Raw genomic sequence first — 27163 nt, forward strand, 5'->3', positions numbered from 1 at the left:
GAGTGAAGGAGAGTTCAGACTAGTGTCTCTGTGAGTCTCTGAGAGTAGAGACATCTGCTAGAAAAATAGAACATCGAGAAGGGTAAGAACCTTGAGTTCAGTGATAAACAGGAAAAGGCACGAACAACCAATACATGATTGTCAATTATTTCAAAGGCAGGAATTCAAAATTGTGACAGTTCATAAAGCTGTATTATAAAATTTTGTCAGTTGTCTTCCAAAGTCCACAGTAAGAACCGAAGTGGAGGTCTGCTTCAGGTATACAAAATTATAGGATAGGTAGTGCCAAAGATTAAAAATGTATTGAATTTGAATATGGATTGATAATAGCATTGTAGAGATAATGGCATTATATTAATTTTAAATTTCCTGTCTTATAATTGTATACTATGTGTTTTTAGATATATTCATAAAAAATAAATAAAATTTTTTTAGAAAAATATCCTTGTTCATAGGAGATACATGAATTACTTAAGGGTAAAAGATTCATGATGCCTGCAATTTGCTCTCAAATGGGTCAGCAAAAATAAAAGCTTATATATTTGTGTGTGTACGTGTAGAAAGCAAGCAAATGTGACAAGACGGCAGTTTATCCTTACTATTACAATTTTTCTGAAGATATATTTTTCAAAATACTAAATTTTTTAAAAGAGACTGAAATAGAGCCCACATAACAGTAAAATATAATTCCCATAAGAAAAGTACAAAGTGCTACAGGCATTCAGGAGAGATTAGTTTCAGCTAAAAGATGGGTTGAGGACCTCACATGGAAGGTTTCTGAGCTGGGCCATGCAAGATGGAGTAAGATATGGACATTCCAGTTGAAAGGAATGGCACAAAGAAGGACATGGACGCAGAGAATTTCAGAAAAAACAAATACTCTACTTCAACCCAAAAGTAAATCTGTAAAATGTCGTGGTGGTAGTGTTCATATAACTTTAAATGTTCTTACCAAGGAAATAGGAGTTGAGCAATTAGTTATTTTCTTTAAAAAAGTAATAAAGCAAATGAGATTACTACTAAAATTTTTCCTTTTCATTCTTCCTGAAAACAAACCAAATCAGCAGTTTACTCTAACAAACACAGAAATTATCAGTCTAACTCAACAGCATTTTTTTTTAAGATTTTATTTATTTATTTGAGAGAGAGAGAGCACGCACAAACGAGTGGGGGTAAACGGGCAGAGGGAGAGGGATAAGCAGACTCCCCACTGAGCAGGGAGCCCTACATTGGGCTCAATCCCAGAACCTTGGGATCATGACCTGAGCCGAAGGCTTAACCACCCAGTTGCCCCTGAACAGTATTTAATAATTCCATCTTTCAGAGAAATATAAGACAGTGAAAACTGAATATGTATTTCCAATTAATGATGTAAACTAACAACTAAAAACCTTAAAAATATGAAAACCATAGTTGGAACATATCTATGCCTGCTCACAACTTAATGAATTTTAGAAATATTACTGAAAACTAAAGACCTAGATCTCAACAGTGAAGTAGTTTTCGTTAGAAAAAATGAAAGAGTGATAAATGATTACAAATAAAATAGTTCTTGCTTTCTGGGTATTTTTTTAGCCAAAGTTTTAAAAGCTAAATTAAAAAAATTCCACCTTATTTCAGAGAAGAGGTTAAAATAAATATTTTAAATCAGTCTAATGTCTGTTATCAGAAAAAAATCTTAGAATAAAATGCCCAAGTTTTCTTACTGGCTCAAATACAGTTAAATAACTGGCTCCAGGTTCACTTCAGCAGTTTGTAATTAAAGAAATAGGCCAAGGGAGAGGAGCAAGATGGTGGAGGAATAGGAGATCTAAATTTCGTCTGGTCCTAGGAATTCAGCTAGATATCAAACCATTCAGAACACCTACAAACTCAAAAGGAGATAGAAGAAAAGAATAGCAGCAACTCTCTGAACAGAAAAGCGACCACCTTCTGTTCTCACCTGCAGATACCTCATGTACAATTCACTCAGTATACCTACCAGTTTTTTCATTACAGGGGCTTTGCATAGGGGTTGTGCATTATTTCAAATTTTGCATTTTTTATTTACTATTTCCTAACATATCACTTAAAAATTGGAAGGGAAGAATGAAGGAGAGTTCAGACTAGTGTCTCAGAGTCTCTGAGAGATAGAGATGGCTGCTAGAAAAATAAAAATTCAAGAAGGGTAGTGAGAAGAAGAAGTGCGGAGAAGTGAATCCGAGGCGATATACGGGAGGATAGAAGGGGGGGCAGGGAGCCTCCGTCAGCCGGCTACCAACAAGTGAGAGAGCAGTGGAGCACAAAATCACAAAAAATATTTTTTTTGTGCTCCAGGGAACACAAAATCCGGGACAAGATCGGTTCCAACAAAATCCATTCCAAAGCAGCGGAACCTGTAGAAGTCTGCTCTGCTGAGGGACGTCGCTCCAGTGGCTAAGCAGGGGGGTGGAATCCTCTCGCTGGGACAGTGGGGGTCTCAGGACCCTCAGGGTCACAGAAAGACTGGGGGTGCCTGAGTGCAGCAGAGCTCCCAGGTATCGGAGCGGGGAAGCCGGCTGCAAAGAGTGAGCTGAGGAGTGGGCTCTCAGTGCGGGATGGCCATAAACTGTGATCCGTGGCACAGTTGGGCCACTACTCTTCCAGCAGGGACCCAACAAGCGGCAGATCCGGGGAGACTCCCCTTCCTCCCCCGGGAGGAATGGCGCAGAAGCGCACCCCAGGAGTCAGCTGGTTTTGGAGACTCCAAACAGGGTAGTATGCCAGAGACAGAAACGCTTGGCCACAGGCCAGGTGAGCGCGGAGTGTGGCCAGAGACCAGGAAGACAGCAGTCACTGACTGTTTTTCTCTAGGGCCACACTGAGGAGTGGGGCCCCGAGTTCTGGCTCCTCAGGGGCGGAGACTGGGAGGCCGCCATTTTCAGTCTCGTCCTCCAAAGCCCTGTGGAAAGCTTGCAAGGAACAAAAGCTCCGGAGGGTAAACCCGAGCAGATTACTTAGCCCGGCCCCCAGCAAGAGCGGGGCAATTCCACCTCCGGCAAAGACATTTAAGAATCACTGCCAACAGGCCCCTCCCCCAGAAGATCAGCCAAGACCAAGTTTACCGATCAATGAGAATGGCAAAACCCCAGCGCTAGGGGAATACAGCACACAGAATTCATGGCTTTTCCCCATGATGCTTTAGTCTTTCAAAGTTAATTTTTTTATATTTTTTTCTTTTTCTATTTTTTAGTTGAATTTTTCTTCTTTCCTTTTTCAACCAATATCTTACCAATTCCTTTTTTAAAATCTTTCATTTTTCATTTTTACAGTCATATTCTCTCTTTTCATTGTATTTAACCTTATTTTTTGTATATATATTTTTCTTTAAAATTTTGGGATACAGGGCGCCTGGGTGGCTCAGTTGGTTAAGCGACTGCCTTCGGCTCAGGTCATGATCCTGGAGTCCTGGGATCGAGTCCCACATCGGGCTCCCTGCTCGGCGGGGAGTCTGCTTCTCCCTCTGACCCTCTTCCCTCTCATGCTCTCTATCTCTCATTCTCTCTCTCTAATAAATAAATAAAATCTTTAAAAAAAATAAATAAATAAAATAAAATTTTGGGATACAGTTTCTTCTAACAGACCAAAATATACCCTGAATCTAGTGTATGATGTTGTCCTAGTCTCCTGCCTGATCACATTTTTTAAAAAAAAAATTTTTTTTCAACCAACTTATCAATTCCTTTTTTAAAATCTTTTTAAATTTTCATCTTTACAGTCATATTCCATCCCTTCATCGTATTTACCCTTATTTTTGTATATATATATAAGTTTTTCTTTCTTTAAAATTTGGGGAGGCAATTTCTTCTAACAGACCAAAATACACCCAAAATCTAGTATGTGGCTCTGTTCTATTCACCAGCCTGATGATGATATTTTTTTTCTCCTTTCCTTTTCCCCCCGGTTTTGGGTCTCCTCTGATTTGTTTAGTGTGTATTTTTCTGGGGTCACTGTTATCCTTTTAGCATTTTTTTAGCATTATATTCTCTTATTCATCTATTCTCCTCTGGACAAAATGACAAGATGGAAAAACTCACCTCAGAAAAAAGAGCAAGAGGCAGTACTGACTGCCAGGGACCTAATCAATACAGACATTAGTAAGATGTCAGAACTAGAGTTCAGAATGACGATTATAAAGATACTAGCTGGGCTTGAAAAAAAAGCATAGAAGATACTAGAGAATCCCTTTCTGGAGAAATAAAAGAACTAAAATCTAACCAAGTTGAAATCAAAAAGGCTATGAATGAGGTGCAGTAAAAAATGGAGACTCTAACTGCTAGGATAAATGAGGCAGAAGAGAGAATTAGTGATTTAGAAGACCACATGATAAGGAATAAAGAAGCTGAGAAAAACAGAGATAAACAACTACTGGATCACGAGGGGAGAATTCGAGAGGTAAGTGATACCATAAAGTGAAACATTAGAATAACTGGCATCCCAGAAGAAGAAGAGAGAGAGGGGCAGAAGGTATAATGGAGCAAGTTATAGCAGAGAACTTCCCTATTTTGGGGAAGGAAACAGGCATCAAAATCCAGGAGGCACAGAGAACCTCCCTCAAAATGAAAAAATAGGTCAACACCCCGATATCTAACAGTAAAACTCACAAGTCTCAGAGACAAAGAGAAAATCCTGAAAGCAGCTTGGGACAAGAGGTCTGTAACCTACAACAGTAGAAACATTAGATTGGCAGCAGACCTACCCAGAGACCTGGCAGGCCAGAAAGGACTGGCATGATATATTCAGAGCACTGAACGAGAAAAATATGCAGCCAAGAATAGTATATCCAACTAGACTGTCACTGAAAATTGGAGGAGAGATAAAAAGCTTCCAGGACAAACAAAAACTAAAAGAATTTGCAAACACCAAACCAGCCATACAAGAATTATTGAAAGGGGTCCTCTACGCAAAGAAAGAGCTTAAAAGTAACATACACCAGAAAGGAACAGAGACAATTTACACTAAGTCACCTTAAAAACAATACAATGGCACTAAATTCATATCTTTCAATAGTTACCCTGAATGAATGGGCTAAATGCCCCAATCAAAAGACAGAGGGTATCAGATTGGATAAAAAAACAAGGCCCATCAATATGCTGTCTGCAAGAGACTCATTTTAGACCCAAGGACACCTCTAGGTTTAAAGTGAGGGGGTGGAAAACCACTTACCATACTAATTGACATCAAAAGAAAGCTGGGGTGGCAATCCTTATATCAGACAAATTAGATTTTAAACCAAAGACTGTAATAAGAGATGAGGAAGGACACTACATCATACTTAAAGGGTCTATCTACAAGAAGATCTAACAATTTTAAATATCTATGTCCCTAACATGGGAGCAGCCAATTAATAACAAAATCAAAGAAACACATCGACAACAATACAATGATAGTAGGGGACTTTAACAACCCCCTCAGAGAAATCGACAGATGATCTAAGCAAAAGATCAGAGAAATAAAGGCTTTAAAGGACACACTGGACCAGATGGACTTCACAGATATATTCAGAACATTCCATCCCAAAGCAACAGAATACACATTCTTTAGTGCACATGGAACATTCTCCAGATTAGATCACATCCTGGGTCACAAATCAGGTCTCAACCAGTACCAAAAGACTGGGATCATTCCCTGCATATTTTCGGACCACAGTGCTTTGAAACAAGAGGAAAGTTGGAAAAAACTCAAACACATGGAGGCTAAAGAGCATCCTACTAAAGAATGAATGGGTCAAAGAGGAAATTAAAGAAGAATTAAAAAAAATTCATGGAAACAAATGAAAATGAAAACACAATTGTTCAAAATCTTTGGGACACAGCAAAGGTGGTCCTAAGAGGAAAGTTTATAGCAATACAAGCTTTTCTCAAGAAACAAGAAAGGTCTCAAATATACAACCTAACCCTAAACCTAAAGGAGCTGGAGAAAGAACAGCAAATAAAGCCTAAACCCAGCTGGAGAAGTGAAATAATAAAGATCAGAGCAGAAATCAATGAAATAGAAATCAAAAGAACAGTAGAACAGATCAACAAAACTAGGAGCTGGTTCTTTGAAAGAATAAATAAGACTGATAAACCCCTGGCCAGACTTATCAAAAAGAAAGGAGAAAGGACCCAAATAAATAAAATCATAAATGAATGAAGAGAGGTCACAACCAACACCAAAGAAATACAAACAATTATAAGAACATATTATGAGCAACTATATGCCAGCAAATTAGATAATCTGGAAGAAATGGATGCATTCCTAGAGACATATAAACTACCAAAACTGAACCAGGAAGAAACAGAAAACCTGAACCACTAAGGAAATTGAAGCAGTAATCAAAAACCTCCCAACAAACAAGAGCCCAGGGCCAGATGGCTTCCCAGGGGAATTCTACCAAACATTTAAAGAAGAATTAATACCTATTCTTCTGAAACCATTTCAAAGAATAGAAATGGAAGGAAAACTTCCAAACTCATTTTACAAGGCCAGCATTACCGTGATCCCCAAACCAGACAAAGACCCCATCAAAAAGGAGAACTACAGACCAATAACCTTGATGAACATGGATGCAAAAATTCTCACCAAAATACTAGCCAATAGGATCCAACAGTACATTAAAAGGATTATGCACCACGACCAAGTAGGATGTATTCCTGGGCTGCAAGGTTGGTTCAACATCTGCAAATCAATCAATGTGATACATTAATTAAAGAAAGAACAAGAACCATATGATCCTCTCAATAGATGCAGAAAAAGCATTTGACAAACTACAGCATCCTTTCTTGATTAAAACTCTTCACAGTGTAGGGATAGAGGGTACATACCTCAATATCATAAAAGCTATCTATGAAAAACCCACAGTGAATATCATACTCAATGGGGAAAAACTAAGAGCTTTTCCCCTAAGGTCAGGAACACGGCAGGGATGTCCACTACCACCACTGCTATTCAACATAATACTAGAAGTCCTAGCCTCAGCAATCAGACAACAGAAAGAAATAAAAGGCATCTGAATTCGGCAAAGAAGAAGTGAAACTCTCACTTTTTGCAGATGATAGGCTACTTTATGTGGAAAACCCAAAAGACTCCACCCCAAAACTGCTAGAATTCATATAGGAATTCAGTAAAGTGGCAGGATATAAAATCAATGCACAAAAATCAGTTGCATTTCTATACACCAACAAGACAGAAGAAAGAGAAATTAAGGAGTCGATCCCATTTACAATTGCACCCAAAACCATAAGATACCTAGGAATAAATCTAACTAAAGAGGCAAAGGATTTGTACTCAGAAAACTATAGAATACTCATGAAAGAAACTGAGGAAGAGACAACAACATGGAAAAATGTTCCATGCTCATGGATTGTAAGAATACTGTGAAAATGTCTATGCTCCCTAGAGCAATCTACACATCTAATGCAATCTCTATCAAAATACCATCAACTTTTTTCAAAGAAATGGAACAAATAAACCTAAAATTTGTATGGAACCAGAGAAGACCCCAAATAGAGGAATGTTGAAAAAGAAAAGCAAAGCTGGTGGCATCACAATTCCAGACTTCAAGTTATTACAAAGCTCTAATCATCAAGACAGTATGGTACTGGCACAAAAACAGAAACACAGATCAATGAAACAGAAGAGAGAGCCCAGAAATGGGCCCTCAACTCCATGGTCAACTAATCTTCGACAAAGCAGGAGAGAATGCCCAATGGAAAAAAGAAGGTCTCTTCAACAAATGGTGTTGGGAAAATTGGGCAGCCACATGTAGAAGAATGAAACTGGACCATTTCCTTAGACAACACACAAAAACAGACTCAAAATGGATGAAAGACCTAAACGTGAGACAGGAATCCATCAAAAACCTTGAGAACACAGGCAGCAACCTCTTCGACCTCAGCCACAGCAACTTCTTCCTAGAAACATCACCAAAGGCAAGGGAAGCAAGGGCAAAAATGAACTACTGGGACTTGATCAAGATAAAAAGCTTTTGCATAGCAAAGGAAACACTCAACAAAACCAAAAGACAACCGACAGAATGGGAGAAGATATTTACAAATGACGTTATCAGATAAAGGGATAGTATCCAAAATCTATAAAGAACTTAAACTCAACACCCAAAGAACAACTAATCCAATCAAGAAATGGGCAGAAGACATGAACAGACATTTCTGCAAAGAAGACATCCAAATGGCCAACAGACACATGAAAAAGTGCTCAACATCACTCAGCATCAGGGAAATCCAAATCAAAACCTCAATGAGATACCACGTCACACCAGTCACAATGGCTAAAATTAACAAGTCAGGAAACGACAGATGTTGATGAGGATGCGGAGTAAAGGGAACCCTCCTACACTCCTGATGGGAATGCAAGCTGGTGCAGGCACTCTGGAAAACAGTATGGAGGTTCCTCAAAAAGTTGAAAATTGTGCTACCCTATGACCCAGCAACTGCACTACTGGGTATTTACCCTAAAGATACAAATGTAGTGATCGGAAGGGGCACCTGCACCGCAATATTTATAGCAGCAATGTCCACAATAGCCAAACTATGGAAAGAACCTAGATGTCCATCAACAGATGAATAGATAAAGATGTGGTGTATACACACACACACACACACACACACACACACACACACACACACACACACACTGGAATATTATGCAGCCATCAAAGAACACAAAATCTTGCCATTTGCAACGACGTGGATGGAACTAGAGGATACTATGCTAAGCGAAATAATTCAATCAGAGAAAGACAAATATCTTATGATCTCACTGATATGAGGAATTTGAGAAACAAGACAGAGGATCATAGGGGAAGGGAGGGAAAAATGAAACGACAAAACCAGAGAGGGAGACAAACCATAAGAGACTCTTACTCTCAGGATACAAACTGAGGGTTGCTAGAGTGGAGGGGGATGGGAGGGATGGGGTGGCTGGGTGATGGACACTGGGGAGGGTAAGTACTATGGTGAGCTCTGTGAATTGTGTAAGACTGATGAATCAGAGACCTGTACCCCTGAAACAAATAATACATTATGTTAATAAAAAATAAATACATAAAAGCTGAAATGGCACAAAATAAAAAAGTAAAAAAAAAAAAAAGAAAAAAAGAAATAGGCCAAATGCCTATCAAAAAAGACAAATACCTAGAGGAATACCACACAGCAATCAATAAGAATGTAACAAATGTGGATAGATATGTAAAGGTAGCTAAAGCATTATTAAGATATGCTGAAACACAAAGCTGCAAAAGCACAAGCTAAAAAGTGTATTAGTATAATATGATTATTTTAAAAATTAAATACTAGATATATAGAAAGAAAAACATGGCAGAATATATTATACCCCAAACCATTTTTAGCAGCCACTGCTGCACGGAGGATTTCATTTTCTTATGTCAAATATTCTTTAACAAACTTCCTTGTTATTTTTCTATCTCTATTCTAATTAGTTCTTTCTTTCCTTATTTTATTAACTTTATTATGACATTTTCATTTGTCTAGGTAACAAGTCCAATTACCAATAAAGTTATTAAATAAAGATAGAAACACCTGCCTTGAAGCCTGAACTTCTGAGTTCTAATCTCTTTTTCTGTATGGTAATAATGTTAAGTTTCGGCATTCACAACATCCCTGAATGGCAGTTTGCTGAATTCTAAAGTATTAGCTCCAAATACTAAAGACCAAACCCTGGCTTGTCTCATATACCTTAGGAGACTATACAAGAATCCATGCTACCATGCCAGCTCAAATTATTATCATGTCTGTGAATGTGCCCTTTTAAAGTTATGCAATTTGAAAATAAGATTATTATTATTATCCATTCTTATGGAATACATGAGGGTTTTTTAAAGAAAGGAAGAAAAATATATTAGTTTTAAAATATTAATACTATAATGTGTTTAGAGCAGTAGTATTTCTCAAATTTTATTTCACCAGTTCTGGGACAAAAGGCTACATCTGGAAGACTGTCACCTGCCCCTATATTCTCTTACCTCTCAAAGGTAATGCCTTAAAGAAAAGGCAATCTCTGGAAGAGAGAAACAGAAGCCATTATTGCTGGCTGATTCTAGTTCTGAGGCAGTGAAAGCTCAAAATGAACTTGGGAAAACTGCCAGAAAGCAAGGACATGCTCAAAAACTCATGCAGTCAGATCAAAAGGACACAGATCCCTTCAAGGGATTCCCCAAATGTGGAGTAATTTGAGTATCCTCTAAAACACAGAATAAATAAAAATCTCAGTTACTAAATTAATGATAATTTTTTAAAAGGAGAGAGCAACAGGGCAGTTGGTGAGGTGTCTGGATTTGGCTCAGGTCATGATTTCAGGATCCTGGGACTGGGCTGTGTTGGGCTCCGTGCTCAGAGGGCAGTCTGCTTCTCCCTCTCCCTCTGCCCCTCCCTCCACTCGTGTGCTCTCTCAAATAAATAAAATCTTAAAAAAAAGGGGGGGGCGCCTGGGTGGCTCAGTCGTTAAGCGTCTGCCTTCAGCTCAGGTCATGATCCCGGGGTTCTGGGATCGAGCCCCACATCGGGCTCCCTCCTCAGTGGGAGGCCTGCTTCTTCCTCTCCCACTCCCCCTGCTTTGTGTTCCCTCTCTCGCTGTGTCTCTCTGTCAAATAAATAAAATCTTTAAAAAAAAAAAAAGAGCAAAAAAGGGAAAAACTTATTAGCCAATTTTGAAAGGGAATATTGCACAAACTTTATATATTAGCATTAAAAGAAAATACAAGCTTCACCCTGCCCATCTTTTTTTCTTTCCTTTTTAAATGACATTAACTTTTTGAAGAGACCACATCAGCTGTCTTATAGAATACCACATATTCTGTATTTGTTTAATTTGTCTCCTTATGCTAAGTCATTCCACAAAGTCCTGTATTTCTGGTAACAGGAAGTTAGATGTAAAGGGTGATTAGACTCATTTTTGATAGGCAAACTTCATAACGATATACTGAATTTCACACTGTATCACACCAGGAAGCACACAATATTCCACTGTATAGGTATGTTTTTTTCTTTGTGGTTTTTAAGTATCTGTAGGTAGGCACTTCAGCAACTTGTATTGAGTGAAGTTTTACCTGATTACTCATTAATGATCCTTCCCTGAATCACTTATTTCATTAGGTCTCAAAATATTGATTCCCCACCCCAATTTTATCATCTCATTTGTATTTATTAGCTGGTATTATTCTGTGAAAGAATACTTTTCCCCGGAAAAGGAAAAAAGAACCTTTGTTTCCTTCTACAAGGGCAGGGTAAAAAGTTTATATATCTGGGGACAATAGTAAAAATGAATTGGAAAGAAAATATTAATTTTGTTAGTAGTGATAACAGTACTAGGGTTGTTTACACAGGAGAATGTTTACCTTTTTTTTAAATTTATTTATTTGAGAAAAAGGCTGAAAGAGAGAGCACAAGGAGGGGAAGAGACAGAGGGAAATGCAGACTCCCCGCTGAGTAAGGAGCCCCATATGGGGCTTGATCCTGGGACTCCGGGATCATGACCTGAGCCAAAGGCAGACACTCAACTGACTGAGCCACCCAGGAGCCCCTACATTAGACTATTCTTACTCATAGGAAATGTATACTGAAGTTTTCATGGTTTAAGTGCTTGATGTCTGCAACTGATTTTCACATAGTTGACCAAAAATACACATACACAGAAAAAGCAAATATGACAAAATGTTAGCAATTGTTGACTTTATGGGTATTTGGAGGTTTGCTGTACTACATGGATGTTGTACTATTCCCTTCATTTTACTGGACTTGGAAGATTTTTATGATAAAGTTAGAAAAAAATATAATCACCCTTAGCCTATTATGTAATTACGGTATGGAAAGGAACACAATTCTCACTTCATTTGAACAGATACTACATGCAAGTACTACATATATTTTAGTAAATATGACAGTCTCTAGCCTCAAGGACTGATAGTCTAGTAGAGACCAAAATAACACAAAATACTACACATTTCACAGCATTTAATTACAGTAGGGATGAATACTATCAAGCAAAGGCAGAAAGTGCTATAATAGAGGCTCTGATAACCTGAGAGGTAAAGAAAGGTTTCTATCAAGAAGTGACCTCACAGTCATCCTTAATTCTCTTGTAGTAATCTCCATCTTACTCTCACAACCCATTTCCAATCTGTCCCAAATCTTTGTGTTCTACATTTAAAATATCCGTAATTCAGCCACTTAGCACCCTCATTATCACCACTCTGGTTCACGCCTACATGCATCCTTAACTGGATCACTGAAACAGACTCCTAACAGGTCTCCTGCTTTTACTCTTACCACAGACTATTTTCAACAAAACAGCCTAAGTGATCCTTTTAAAGATTAGGTTAAATAATGTCACTCCTCCATTCCAAAACCCTGAAGAAGCTTTACATGATCTGCCTCTGCCTTATCCTTTGTCCTCATCTCCCACCACTCTTTCCCTTACTCACTATGCTCTAGCCATACTGGCCATCTTGCTATTTCTCATACATTCCGGTCTTATGCCTTACAGTCTTTGCACTGATTACTTCCCCAAAGTAGCTGCATCAACTTCCAACTCCCTGTACAAATATCACGCTCTCAATCAGGCCTATCATGAATACCCTATTAAAAATTGCCAAGTATACTGCAATGTACTTTGTAAATTGCAAAGGAATCTGACATTACTGATACCCTCACTCTGCTCTCCTTTTTTTCCCTCCCATATCACTTATCATCTTCTAACATAATAGATAATTGATTATTGTTTATTACCTGCATTGCCACTAGAATGTATGCTCCATGAGGACAGGAATCTTTGCATTCATTCAAGCACCTTGTTCAACGCGCGATACATAATTGGGGCTCAATATCTGTTGAAGAACTGACATTTAAAATAAAATGCTAAAAGTAAGCAGGAGCTGGCAAGAAAGAACTTCCTATGCAGAGGAATTATTATGTGGCGACCCTGAACTAAGAGGAACCAGGGGCAAAAGAATGAGTTTTATTTTATTTAATTTTTTTTAAAGATTTTATTTATTTATTTGACAGAGAGACACAGTGAGAGAGGGAACACAAGCAGGGAGAGTGGGAGAGGGAGAAGCAGGCTTCCTGCTGAGCAGGGAGCCCAATGCCGGGCTCGATCCTAGGACCCTGGAATCATGACCTGAGCCGAAGGCAGACGCTTAACGACTGAGCCACCCAGGTGTCCCAAGAATGAAAGAGTTTTAAAAGATGAGTGGAAAAACAGGCAGTGGTCAAATAATTTAGGATTTCTGAGTCTCATTAGGGATGTCCCACCTCGTTCAGAGAGGAATAGAAGCCAATGAAGGGTAATGAAACAATTTGCATTTTATAAAAATAATCTTGGAGGCAAAGTGGTCATAAACTCAAAAGGTGCAAGTGTGAATGCAGATAGGCTAATTAAAGGGACCATTACAATAATCTAGGCAAAAATAGAGGGTGGTTTATACTACAGTGCCAAGAATAGAGATGCACTGAAATGCTGATTCATGTGAAGTTTTGCAAACTGCAGTATGCATTACAGATATAAATGTAAAAAGCAAAATAAAAAGTTTTTGACAAATAATAAAGTAGGGTAACTTTATGACTTTGAAGCTGAAAAACATTCCAGTAGGCACAAAGAGCAATAACCATATATTAGATTTAAGAAATACTGAAAAGATATCATTAGTAAAAGCATGCCTCAAAGTGGGAGAAAATGTACATTATACATATGTATTATACATATATCCAACAAAGGAATCGTATCCAGATAGAGATCTCCTACAAATCAATAAGATAAAAGACAATCCAGGAAAAAACTAAGAAACTTAAATAGACACTTCACAAAAGATAGCAAAATGAACAATAAACATATGAAAAGGTATTACTATTAATCTTGTTAATGACAGGGAAAATGCAATACAATATGAAGTACCACTACACACCTACTGAAATAGTTTATATTATTAATGAAAAGACTGACAATTAACAAGTATTGGTAAATTTGTAAAGCAACTGAAACTTACACATACTGGTGGTTAATTATAAAATCAGGCATAACCATTTTGCAAAACTGTTGTCATTATGTTCCAAAACTAAACATATGCATTTCATCTTCACAACTGGGTATATAAACAACAGAAATGCATACACGGGTGCACCAAAAACTACACACACAGTTCTGCTATAACAGTTTGAAAAAACAAATTTGTTCCAATGCAACTGATGTGTTAGGGAACAATACTAGCTAACACAAATTTCATGTTTGCTTATGTCCAATCTTGTCCATGAGGAACACTTGGTGAGAGCAGAAAATTGCACCCAGATGAAACAAACCATATAGAAATACACAAAAAACACAAATTTCAGACCTTAGCTTATTGAATGTTAGGATTCATACTCACCCACACCTGTTGTGTTAACAATTCTATATCCAATTTCAGATAAATGCCTGGGCCAGCACTGCACAATAACTCACAAGCTGCAACCCTAACACACACTCCCATAAGAAACAAGATTTTTTTTTTCAAAGTAAAATGCTGTATTTATTGTAGTACTTCTGTATTCCTTAACCATTTAACATATATGAAACTGTGCTGCCATTTTTATTAAGATGTATCTTTTTTTATGTCACTCACCAAGTTTTGAGCTTTGAGTCTCTAACTCCATTTTCTACATAAGCCCTGTAGTTTTTATTGCACAATTTTGCACTGTATAGTGATTTTTAAGAATGTGTATGTTGTGCTATGGCAGAACAGACTATAAAAGAATGTTCAAAGCAGCACTAACCTGAAACTGAAAACAAGACAAACAGCCATCAATATACTACAGTGTATTTATCTGTCATTCAATGGACTATTATACAGCACAGAGAACAAAAAAACTTCTACTTGTGGATGAAATTCTCAAATTTAAGAAAAAAGAAGCTAGACATAGTACATACTGCCTGATTCTGTTAAATACAGTTTTAGGAGAGGCAAAACTCATCTATGGTGTTAGAAATCAGGATGGTTCTTTGAGGAATAGGATACAGGTAGTGACTAGGAAAGGTACAAGGAAGATTTTGGGGGTACAGGTATATTTCATTTTTAAAATGAGATATAATGTACATACCAGAAAACTCACCAAATTTTAAAGCATACAACAACCATCATCACTATCTAATTCCAGAACCCATTAGCAGTCATTCCATTTTCTTTTTCTTGACCTGGTATATTCACAATGTAATTCATCAAGCTATATACATTTATGATTTGTGCACTTTTATGTATATATACTACTCAGTACTTCAATAATTCAAGTCAATGTTTAGAGGACTTCAGATTAAACCTGGTGAACTAAATATATGCTTTTAACTCTGCTATCTCCTAAAATTCTACTTAAATTAAAGCAGATGGATTATTTTAAAGCACTAAATCATAAGTCAAAGAGAAGGGAAAAGAATTTATCTTCCCTACCCAGTCAGATAATTTCCTTCCCCTGAAGATGAACTCAGAAGCGCTGAAACATGGAGCTTGGAGATAGCAGGGATAACTGAAAATGAGTACATTACTGAAAGCAGACTAAGTATTAGTATTCTTCTAAACATACCTAACAATACTTTTTTTTTCTTTTTATAGTCATACTATACCTCCTGATATGTAATCATTTAATAACAAATAGAGGATATATAACCTGTACTTTTATGCCTGCTATTTTATATTGCATTAAGTGGCTGTACCATAATGTGTTTATCCAATTTTTTTTTATAAAAATTTTTAAAGTAATCTCTACACCCAGTGTGGGGCCTGAACTCATGACCTCAAGATCAAGAGCTGGATGCTCTACTAACTGAGCCAGCCAGGCACCCCATCCAGTTTCTTACTGATAATCATTTAGATTGCCTCCTTGTTGATTTTTATTAATATTACAAATAATACTGCAATGAACATGCATATATATATAACTAAATATATATTAATTTTTTTGTGATTAGATCTCTAACATATGCTAGATCAAAGCATATGAATATATACTGTTGTCTTTCAGAAAGGTTGCACCACTGTACCTCCTACCAACAGTATGAGTTTCTGTTTCCTCATATTTAATTAATCTTTGACAATCAAATTAGTTAAAAATACTCCCATTATCAATTTGATATGCATGCTTTTAAAGTGAGGTTGAGCATCTCTTCAAAGGCTTATTTGGTCCATTGGTATTTCTTTTTCTCTAAACTGCCTACTCACATCCTTTGGTCACTTTTCTATAGAATGTTGATGTTTTTCTTACTGATCTGTACAGAGGTTTTTTGAATTGAGAAGGGGGGAAATTAGTCCTTTTTCATAAATTTAACAAATATCCCCCCCAGGATATCATTTCTCAATGTTTAATGTATCTTTTCAAGATACAGAAGTTCTATAATCAAACTTCAAACAATCAAACTTTGTGATGTTCACAAGAAATTCCACAAAGTCAGCATTCTTTTTTTTTTTTAAGTGGCGCCATACACAGGGCTTGAACTCATGACCGTGACATTGAGACCTGAGCTGAGATCAAGAGTCGGACACTTAACTACTGAGCTACCCAGGTGCCCCCAAACTAAGCATTCTCAACCTTTTCTTTTAATTTTTCTGGATTTTGTTTGTTGCCATGCTTAGAAAAGCTTTTCCTATCCAAAAATCATTAAAATGGTCATTTTATGGTTTCACTTAAAAAACAAAACAAAAAAAAAGCCTTTGACTCTTTGGTCTGCTTGCAATGTATTATCAAAAATAGAACTGCCATAGACTGAATGTTTGTGTCCCCCCCAAATTCACATGTTGAAATGCTAAACTCCAATGTGATGGTATTAGGAGGTGGGGGCCTTTGGAAGGTGATTAGGCCACGAGGGAGGAGGCTTTGTGAATGGAATTAGTGGCCTTATAAAAGAGACCCTGGTGAGCTCCCTCACCCCTTCCTCAATGTGAGAACACTGACAAAAGGGCCAACTATGAACCAGGAAATGGGCTTTCATCAGACAGCAAATCTACCTGTGACTTGATCTTGGACTGCCCAGGTTCCATAACTGTGAGAAATAAATTTGTGTTGTTTATAGGCTACCCAATCTGTGATACTCTGTTACAGCAGCCCAAAAGGACTAAAACAGGATACTGCATCCTTTTCTGTTGGAATTTCTCATTAAATCAGGCAATTTCTCCTACTCTTGCATCTTGCTTCTTTTCGAATATTCTTCCTTACCATCTCTAAAATTCACTCTTATTTTAGGATAGATTTGTTTACATAAAAATGACATGTGCTCATTATTTTTATAAAGTAACAGAGAAAGAGGTACTAAAAAGAAAAAAGTCCCCATCACCTAGAAACAATCACTAATATTATGCAAACATTATTCTAAACAACGTACTAGGTAGGTACATGTTCAAAGTAGAAGACAGACATACCAAACACAAAAAAGTTCTAAGAAAATGGGATACTATCATGTCACTGTAAAAATAAATGGCATTAATTTTCATTTTACTACATCAGAAAAAATAAAGTCACAAGGGCACAAATTAACTGACAAATGAGGATCTGGCAAGTTATATCAGTTACCAACTATAACAACAACAACAAAAAGGACAAGAAAGAAAAGTGAACAAATGTTTTACAAGACAAAGATTTTCACTTTGAGTAAGAGAAGCATGCCCCTGGAAATTGCTCAATCTCAAATACTTTTTCGTAAAAAAACCCTCTTTATAATAACCCAATAAAAGCAAACATGAAGTAAAAGAGACAGTAAGATTGTGTTGCATGCAACTTTGTCACAAAAACATTACCTTACTATCTATCTATCTATTTTAAGGAGGGGGATAGAGAGAGAGGAGGGAAAGGACAAGAGGCAGAGGGAGAGAGAATCTTAAGCAGGCTCCACACCCAGTGCAGAGTCCAACTAGGGGCTGGATTTCATAACCCTGAGATCATGACCTGAACTGAAATCAAGAGTCAGACCCTTAACCAAATGAGCCACCCAGGCGCCTGCATTACCTTACTTTTTTATCCAAGAATTAGTGCACAGGTGCAATAATAACCTAAATTTTGTATGAGATAAAATATTTTCATGATTTGCATATTATTTTTAAGTTATAGTCAAATAAAAACTTCCTCTGCATTTGTTTTAATTTGGGTCAGTGGATTCTCTTCAACTACAAAACTGTTTTTTTTTTTAAAGATTTTATTTATTTATTTGACAGAGAGAAAGATAGCAAGAGAGGGAATATAAGCAGGGGGAGTGGGAGAGGGAGAAGCAGGCTTCCTGCCGAGCAGGGAGCCCGAGGTGGGGTTTCATCCCAGGACCCTGGGATAATGACCTGAGCTGAAGGCAGATGCTTAATGACTGAGCCACCCAGGCACCCCTACAAAACTATTAAACAAGGTGAATTAGATGATTTAAGTCTCTTTTCAGTCCTAAACATTATGCCTCCAAGAATCTAAAGTCATCAAATCAAGGTCACTTAGCCAAGTTTTCTGTCCAAATTAAGCATAAATAAATGGGGAACAGGGGAATATACTTGCCTTCTCTTACAGTACTCTCAAAAAAAAAAAAAAAAAAAACCAGAAATGAAATCTCTAAACATTCCAGGGTTTTTTTTTAAGTCCTTATGACTGTCATCCAACAGTGTGTTTCAAAACTACTTACATTTTCAGACTAGCATCTATCAGGGTATTCTGTCCTCTCTGCAAAGCAGTACTTTTTAACTGAACTTAGCTTGCACTCAAATTTGACATACACAGATCTTCCCCTTTTTAAAGAAATCTAGGACTTGATGGACACATCTCCATGATCCCTTTACTAAGTCCATTCATGAATGGGTATAAACTTCAAGCATACTAGAGCATTTTCTATGTGCCAAGCCCTCAACAACATTTTAATCATATTTCCTTCTCAACCATTTTCCTAACTAGTAATACCTGCCATTTATGGTCTGAAAATTCTTATTCTCCTATTCTCCTGTTAACATGTCCATAATACACCCTTTAGGAGATTCAGAAACCAGCAGTGCAGAGAGTATTTCTAAGTACCAGTGCCTCATTTTATAAAAGCTGAAATTTTCCAATACTATTCTTTTTTTTCCTTAAGATTTTATTTTTAAGTAATCTCTACACCCATCGTGGGGCTCCAACTCACAACCCTGAGATCAAGAGTTGCACATTCCACTGACTGAGCCAGTCAGGCACCCCTGAAATTTTCCAATACCACTTTTGATGGAATTCAATGCATTGTTCATCTTTCTGACTGAAATCTATATGGAAATTAACTTCCAGCTTGCAGTATTATCCACTTATTTACCTTAATGAACATTTACTTTTACTGGTTACATTGAGCCAGCCTTTAACTGAACAATCTCCTATAAAAATAGGCAAACCAACTATAAGAACTCTATGCTTTATATTCATAGTTGAACATAATAAATCAGACAATAGAAAAAAATAGTAATTAATTAAATAAGAAACTCAATTCTCTTAAAATTTAACATGTTTCCTCAAATGCAAAATTTTTAACCTAGGACAATAAATGTGAAATAAAAATTGTATTACTGGTTAACATTTAAAAAATCTATTTGGGGGCGCCTGGGTGGCTCAGTCGTTAAGCATCTGCCTTCGGCTAAGGTCATGATCCCAGGGTCCTGGGATTGAGCCCCACATCGGGCTCCCTGCTCAGTGAGAAGCCTGCTTCTCCCTCTCCCACTCCCCCTGCTTGTGTTCCCTCTCTCGCTATGTCTCTCTCTGTCAAATAAATAAATAAAATCTTTAAAAAAAAAAATCTATTTGGAATCGATCATAAGTGCAAATGATATATCAACAAAAGGGAATGAAAACTTAATGATCCAAGAGTGATTAAAAAAGTAAAAATAAAAAAATAAAGACACAAAGCCAATACAACACTAGAATCTCTCTCTAATCAAAGAAAAACACGTAAGTGCAGACCAGGATTGCTAAAGGGAACTGGGTGTTAAGAGGTCTGAAATCCAAGGGTAGACTTGCCCAAATTAGCTAAATAAGCTGGGTCAAGTCATTCATTTTCTTTTGGATCTCAGTTTCTGAATCCTTAAAATGAAAAAGAGGGATCAGATGTGTTCCCTGCTCTAAAATTTTACAGTTCTATGTGACATAACATAAAAAAGAAAACTTAGAAACTGTCTACTTCATTACCAAAGGGTTGTCTGGTTGCTGCCCACCACTACTTTTCCCTGATTTATTACTCGCCGAATAGAGGCTGATTCAATATTCCAGGCACTTCTCTAGTACAAACTAGAAGGGACTAGAATCAAATTCAGTCAGACAACCACATTCAAATGACTAATGTTTCTCAAATAGAAGCCTCATTACAAAATGCTTCATATATCTCTGTTCTAACTCCACCAGCAACGGTCTGTCACAACAAAAAAAAGAACATTACTAAAATAGTTTTTAACACTTAAAGGATTACAGTTTTAACTACAGAAAAATGCAGAAACCGATGCTAACCTTAAGATTTACTAATCAGTCTTTAATGAGTTTTATTAATGCAATCTTCCAAGTCAAATAAACAGAGAATCTTTGGGGTAAATGTGGCAACTAATCTGCCCAGGATGACAAAACTATATTCTATTTCTCAAAAAAAAAAAAAAAAAAAAAAAGAGCAAAACCACCTTTTCAAAATACGATTTCATTGAGGTCTCTCACGCAAAGTATTTTTTTAATAGTCTAAAGCAAGTATTTCACACCTCAAACCAATTACAACATGTTAAGAAAGGGGCACCAGAGATTCTGAGCTTTTCTCTTCAAAAATATTTGTAATCCAATGATATTTCCAGGTACTATCCATTTCAATAAAGTAAAAAAATTTAGCAGCCCCAATAAATTGATTACTGAAAAATAGCTTCAGGAAAAATTTTATCTTACCTCCACACTAGGGCTAAGGCTGCTTGGCAGTGTTTCTGAAGTCACAGTAGTACTTGGAAGGCTGGAAATTTCCCAAGTATTCACAGGCTGTATTGGTTCAGACTGCTTTGAACGATCTATACATTTTGGATTATCCAGTAAGGTCACTTCATAAAATTCTTGAATATCTAGAGGTGAAGAAAAGAAAAAACAAAATCAGAAGTATTTAGATTTTCTAATTAAACTATGCACTGCTAAAACAATATAACTCAAAAGCAAAATTTTAGTCTTGATTAGTAAAATAAGCCCAATCTTAGAATGTACTTAAACAGTGAATATTTTCTCATTTTATTATGTTGCAATCACATGAGAACTTGCAGGGCATAGTGTAAAAGTCATAGGCTTTTTACTCTTCAAAGTCAGTGCTGAGTTTAAATCTCTATTCCATCACAAATTAGCTGCCTGTTTAGGCAAGTTACTTAACCTCTGATAACTTGCCTCTTTTATCATGTGTAATTGTTACAAGGACTGAGTATAATACATATAAAGTGCACAATGGCACATAATAGGCTCCTAACCGACAGCAGCTAATAGCACTACTATGAGTTTTGAAGACATGAGTCATTACTGATATTTTATCTTTATACCACCAATATCTCAATATAAACCCCTTACATAGTTTTAACTGTCCTTCTAACCAAAGTAAAGCAAACAAAAAAGTTAAATAGGAAATTAAATATTGTACATTATTTTAGAAACAATCAACTAAACATGACAAAACTCTTAAAAAAATCCATAAATTTACTTAAAGTAGCACAGGATAATTTAAAAGATCAAGTTACTTTGCTATCAGCTGGAATTATATAAACTTAGCATATTAACACTGATTGATTCTTCATGCCATTCAGAAAGCTCTGAATGATAGTTATATAATGCTTAAGTTCACCACTATTAGTTCTTTATTCACCTAGTGGTATATTTTGAGCTGCTTTTTTAAAGGGGAGAAATTATTATTTTAACAGCAAAGGTGCGGCATTATCCTGTACAGAATCATGCACAATTGCAAGTAACATTTAGACAGAGTAACTTTTACTTATTTCTATGATGAAAAGATTAATATTTCCTTTAAAAAACAATGTCAGAAGACAGCAGAGACAACATAACACCCTTTTAATAACCAGTAGAATTGCAGAACTTTCTAAGAGCTCGTAAAAACTAAGATCAGCACAGTGAAGACAGTATCAAGGTGTTAAGAATATTACTAGAGAAAATTGTATGTGAAAGTATTTTATAAACCATGAGTTACTATATAAAACTTTTCACATAACCATCATGAAAATATAATAAATTCAGAGCATCAGCTACAAAGTGTTCTTACCAAAAATTGCTTAACCTGACCCTAAATCAAGCCTTCAGAACAGCTTGTAGTTCACAGGAAATACAGAGGCTAGAGAAACAAATTAAATGACACCAAAAAAGCAAGGGAAAAAAACATATCCAGAAGGGGACATTCCACAAGACAACGGGCCAGTTTCTTTAGCAAGTCAATGTCATGAAAAGTAAGAGAAATTATTTGAAAGGATTTTTTTTAAATAAAGGAAATGAAAAAGAGCAATCAACTGCAATATTTGAGGCTTGACTGGTGGGGAGGGGCAGGGGAATATAAAAGATATTGTGATAATTAGAGAAATTTAAATATGGACTATTTTCTGAAAATACTATAGATTTTTTTATAGAAGATATACATGAGAATATGTATACATTTCTGTGGTAGGACATATATTCCTATATATGTAAGAAACATTTTATATATGTAGAGAATACTTATTTATAGATCTATAGAGAGGGAGAGATATCTTCTACAAGAAAATAAAGATGTCAGAGCTCCTAGTGTAATTATGCCCCCCAAAAGCACTAAATGAGTCTTGAGTAATTGGATGATTACCAATCTCAAGGTAAATAGCCCACATCACTACATAAAAACTTCATTATATTTTCCATTAAGTCAAGTTTAAATCTTAACCTTCTGTGACCTTTTATTCCACACTTAACAGAAATAGTGCTGTATTACCCTTCAATAACATCTCTAACAAATATCTAGGTCAGTGCTGTCCAAAAGAACTTTCTACAATGATGAAAACGTTCTATAGCTGCACTCTCCAATATGGTAGCCACTAGCTACATACGGCTATTAAGCACTTAAAATGTGACTAGTGTAAATGAGGAACTGATTTTATAATTTTATTTATGTTTAATTACTTTAAATAGCCACAAACAGCTAGCAGTTATCATATAGGACAACAGAGATCTAAACTAGTATAATTTGGAGTAACATTTTACTATCTAGGACGATCAAGGAATAAAGTGCTCCCTATGTAAATTTTCCAAAAGTTCACTCACATCCTGCTACTGTCAACTGAAATGCCTCCTCTCTTAAAAAAGTCCTTTCTAATTTGTTGTATCTGAGCTCTTATGGACTGGAGAATATGCATATTATTTTAACTATATCAGGCTTAAGACAAAATAAGCTGAGTAAACACCCATTAGAATGGCTATTATCAACAAAACAGAAAATAACAGGTATTAATGAGTATGTAGAGAAATTAAACCCTGTCCATCACTGATAGGAATAGAAAATGATGCAGCCATTGTGGAAAACAGTACAGGGGCATCTCAAAATATTAAAACATAGAATCACCTTTTGATCCAGCATTAGATTCTGGGTATATGCCCAAAAGAAGTGAAAGCAGGGACTCAAAACAGATATTTGTACATCAATGATCACAGCAGCATTATTCACAGTATCCAAAAGGTGAAAACAACCCAAACATTCATCCACAGATGAATAGTTAAAAACCAAAATGCGGTATATACCAACAATGTAATATTACTCAACTTTTAAAAGGAATAAAATTCTGATACATTCTACAAAATGGATGGGTGGATTTTGAAGACATTATGCTAAGTGGAATAAGCCAGACACAAAAAAACAAGTATTGTATAATTCCACTTATATGAGGTACCTAGAATAGTCAAATTCATAAAAACAGAAAGAACAGTTGTTACTGGGGTAAGGAAAGAATGGGGTAAGGAGGGACTGGGGTAAGGAGGAAATGGAGTTATTTTTTAATGGGTACAGAGTTTTAGTTTGGGATGATGAAAAGGTCAGGAGATAGAGTGAGTGGTGATGGTCACAAAATAATGTGAATGTACTTAATGCCCCTGAACTGTACACTTAAAAAATGGTAAATTTTGTTACATATATTCTATCACAATAAAAAAAAAGCTGAGTATAAGAATCTAAGGGAGCTTAAATGAGTACAGTGCACAGAATTTAATACATAGGTATTATAGTATCTATTTTAGCTATTTAGATATCTTTGTTTCTTACTGAGGTCAGGCTAACTGTCATTGCCAAACTGTTACGATTATCTATCCCCAACTTAAAAAGAGATTTGTTACCACCCTTGGCTAACTAAAACCATATGCAAAAGTACTGAAATAGTTACCACATGTATAGCATGGTGCCATTTCTGATATGACAATCTGTCACAGTTATTATCACTCTTCTTTAAAATATACAAATTTACACATCCACACCTTTAATTTTGACCCATATCCCATCTTGATCCACCACACTTCTTCATCTTTACAGTATCTCAAGACTATAAAGATGAGCAACATAATAACACTTCTTCAGAGATTATTTCTCCATCACAATTTTAGTTGTATCAGTAAAGATTTTTCAAAGGTGCACCTAATCAAAAAGGGCACTCTGGAAAAACTGGACCCAGACTGAGCTTTTATGACTCCAAAGTACTTATATTTTATATTTCCCATGCTATCAGCAGTCACTGTTCTTTATAATCTACATTTTATATGTCAGAAGATAATTATATCACTGATCATAACTATAAAGATTTAACAAAGAAAAAAGTCAGATTATTACTGGGACAAGAGAAGTATTTCTACAACAACATTCTAAGATTCAAAACATTGCTTTCTACTTTTTCTTTAGGTTTTTCTAAACTGGGGAGTATAATATTGAGTTCCATAAGCTAACTAGCTAAAGTACAACAGAAGTTACTACTATAAACAGAAGTCAAATATAAGACAAAAACAAATTCTAGTATAATCCCAATCTCTCCTAGTTCTTGAAAATCTGTTTAAAATGCTGGTCTGAAATTCCAAGTTATTCTCAAAAGACCAACTTCATGAAAATAAAGAATTAAACTAATGAGTTTACTCTGAACACTTAAGACATTCAATCAATGAATAATAATGGAGTGAATACATTTTGGAAGAGGAATAAAAGAACTAAAAAATGAGATGTGATATAACAATGTCTTTGAGAGATGGAGAAAATTGAGGAAAAAATATATTAACACTGAAAAACCAAATAACACCATTTAAAAAGTTAAAAAGGTAGATTTCTATAAAAATTTGATGGCTATATTTTAAGGTGCTACAGAACCATACACACACATTTGTTTTAAATTTCTATTACTTACACATGTATTACAATTTTTTTTTAAGATTTTATTTATTTGACAGAGAGAGAGACACAGTGAGAGAGGGAAAACAAGCAGGGGGAGTGTGAGAGGGAGAAGCAGGCTTCCCGCTGATCAGGGAGCCCGATGCAGAACTGGATCCCAGGACTCTGGGATCATGACCTGAGGCGAAGGCAGACATTTAACGACTGAGCCACCCAGGAGCCCCTATGTATTACAATTTTTGAAAATTAAATTAACCAGCTCTTTGATAGACAATGAAAAATTCTTTTTCAATTCTGGTTTACATAAGTCATTTTTTACGTTTCCGTGCCAATTATATCCAACGTCAATAATAAGGGCTACTCATAACTGTACCAAAATATATAGACTATGAAAAAATGTAACCACAGCAAAATAATATTTCAATATAGAAATAGGCAAATTTAGTATCACATGTGGGACGCCTGGGTGGCTTAGTCTGCCTAGGGCTCAGGTCATGATCCCAGGATACTGGGATGGAGAACCGCACTGGGCTCCTTGCTCAGCAGGGAGCCTGCTTCTCCCTCTGCCTGCCCCTCCCCCTGCTGGTGCCCTCTCTCTCTCTCTCTCTCTCTGACAAATAAATAAATCTTTAAAAAAATGACATAGTCCTTCAATAAACCTATGTAAACATTTCACTTGAGTCAACTCTAATCTTAAATCTTTAAATGAAAATGTACAGGAAAATGTACAGAAAGTGGGATAATACAGAAGTAGTCAAAATGACTGCCACTTAAAACAAGAATAATTCCATACTCATCTGAAAATCCATATAGCTCACCCAGATATACAACACATATAATTAAAATGACTGATTACATTTTTATTTACTAACCTGAAAAAACTTATTTCCTTTTTAAAATAATGATACACTAAAGCAAGCAAGAACACGAGAAAATGCAGGAATACTAAAACACGTATTAGAGAAAACTACCCTTTAGTTGATTCACAATTGGAAACATTAATTTTGTTGAGCCTACTGGATCAGTCTTCACACTGTCTATTCCTATTTACCATTTATAGTTTGGCAAGTGCTTTTTCTGTTTTGAACTAAACTGGGTTCCCACAAGAACAGTTCCTGAACAAAGATCTAAATTATAAAAGCTACAATACTTACAATATATAAAATCAGAAATATAGAAACAATGGAACAAGAGAAATTTTCTATAGAATTGAAAATTCTAAATTAAACTTGGACACACAATTAGTCCAATGGAACAGAGAAGACTCATTCCTACTAGCAAAAAATATGTATTTTGGGGAAATCTCAAGATCACATATTTCAGACCTCTCCAAATTTAAATAAAACTTTAAGTAAAACATTTTCATTTTATGTTTGTTATTTTCTTGCAGAATTCAAAGTTTGCAAACACTAGGAGTAAAGGAAGTACAGAATTCCAGAAATACTCTCGAAGGAGGTTGAGGAAAGTTTTCTAGCTTTTAGTTACCATTTTTATCATCCTAAACAGTAAAACTCATAAACATTTCTTGAACTAAAGAAATAAGGATCAGAGTAGGAAGTCTAAATAGTCAAGAATCTGTAATAATTTAACACAGTATAGACAACATCTCTAATCTATGAGAAAACAACCTTATTTCATGGGGAAAACATTAAGAGAAGACCTTAACAGAACAATTTTATACTTCTAAAAAAAGGGGGGGGGGAAGAAAAGTGGTAGGAGGGGCAAATGACACGAACAAATAATTCACAAAAGAAATTTAAATGACATAAGAAAATTCTTACATAGTTGAAAATTCTTA

General features: G+C 36.0%; 1 protein-coding gene across 8 annotated transcripts in view; it reads right to left on the reverse strand.

Moving 5' to 3' along the window:
• The window catches only part of DLG1 (discs large MAGUK scaffold protein 1), a 257311-nt gene that overhangs the window by 220427 nt on the left and 9721 nt on the right, over window positions 1–27163 (reverse strand). For all 8 annotated transcript variants that reach the window (XM_088024979.1, XM_088024980.1, XM_028100854.2 and 5 more), the window contains exon 4: window positions 20892–21058. In XM_088024979.1, the coding sequence (XP_087881105.1) occupies window positions 20892–21058 (167 nt within the window). The remainder of the gene's footprint in view (window positions 1–20891; window positions 21059–27163) is intronic.

Source organism: Eumetopias jubatus, unplaced genomic scaffold (genome assembly GCF_037043125.1).
Source record: "Eumetopias jubatus isolate StellerSeaLion01/CBP00866 unplaced genomic scaffold, mEumJub1_p1.0 scaffold_1, whole genome shotgun sequence".
Lineage (NCBI taxonomy): Eukaryota > Metazoa > Chordata > Mammalia > Carnivora > Otariidae > Eumetopias > Eumetopias jubatus.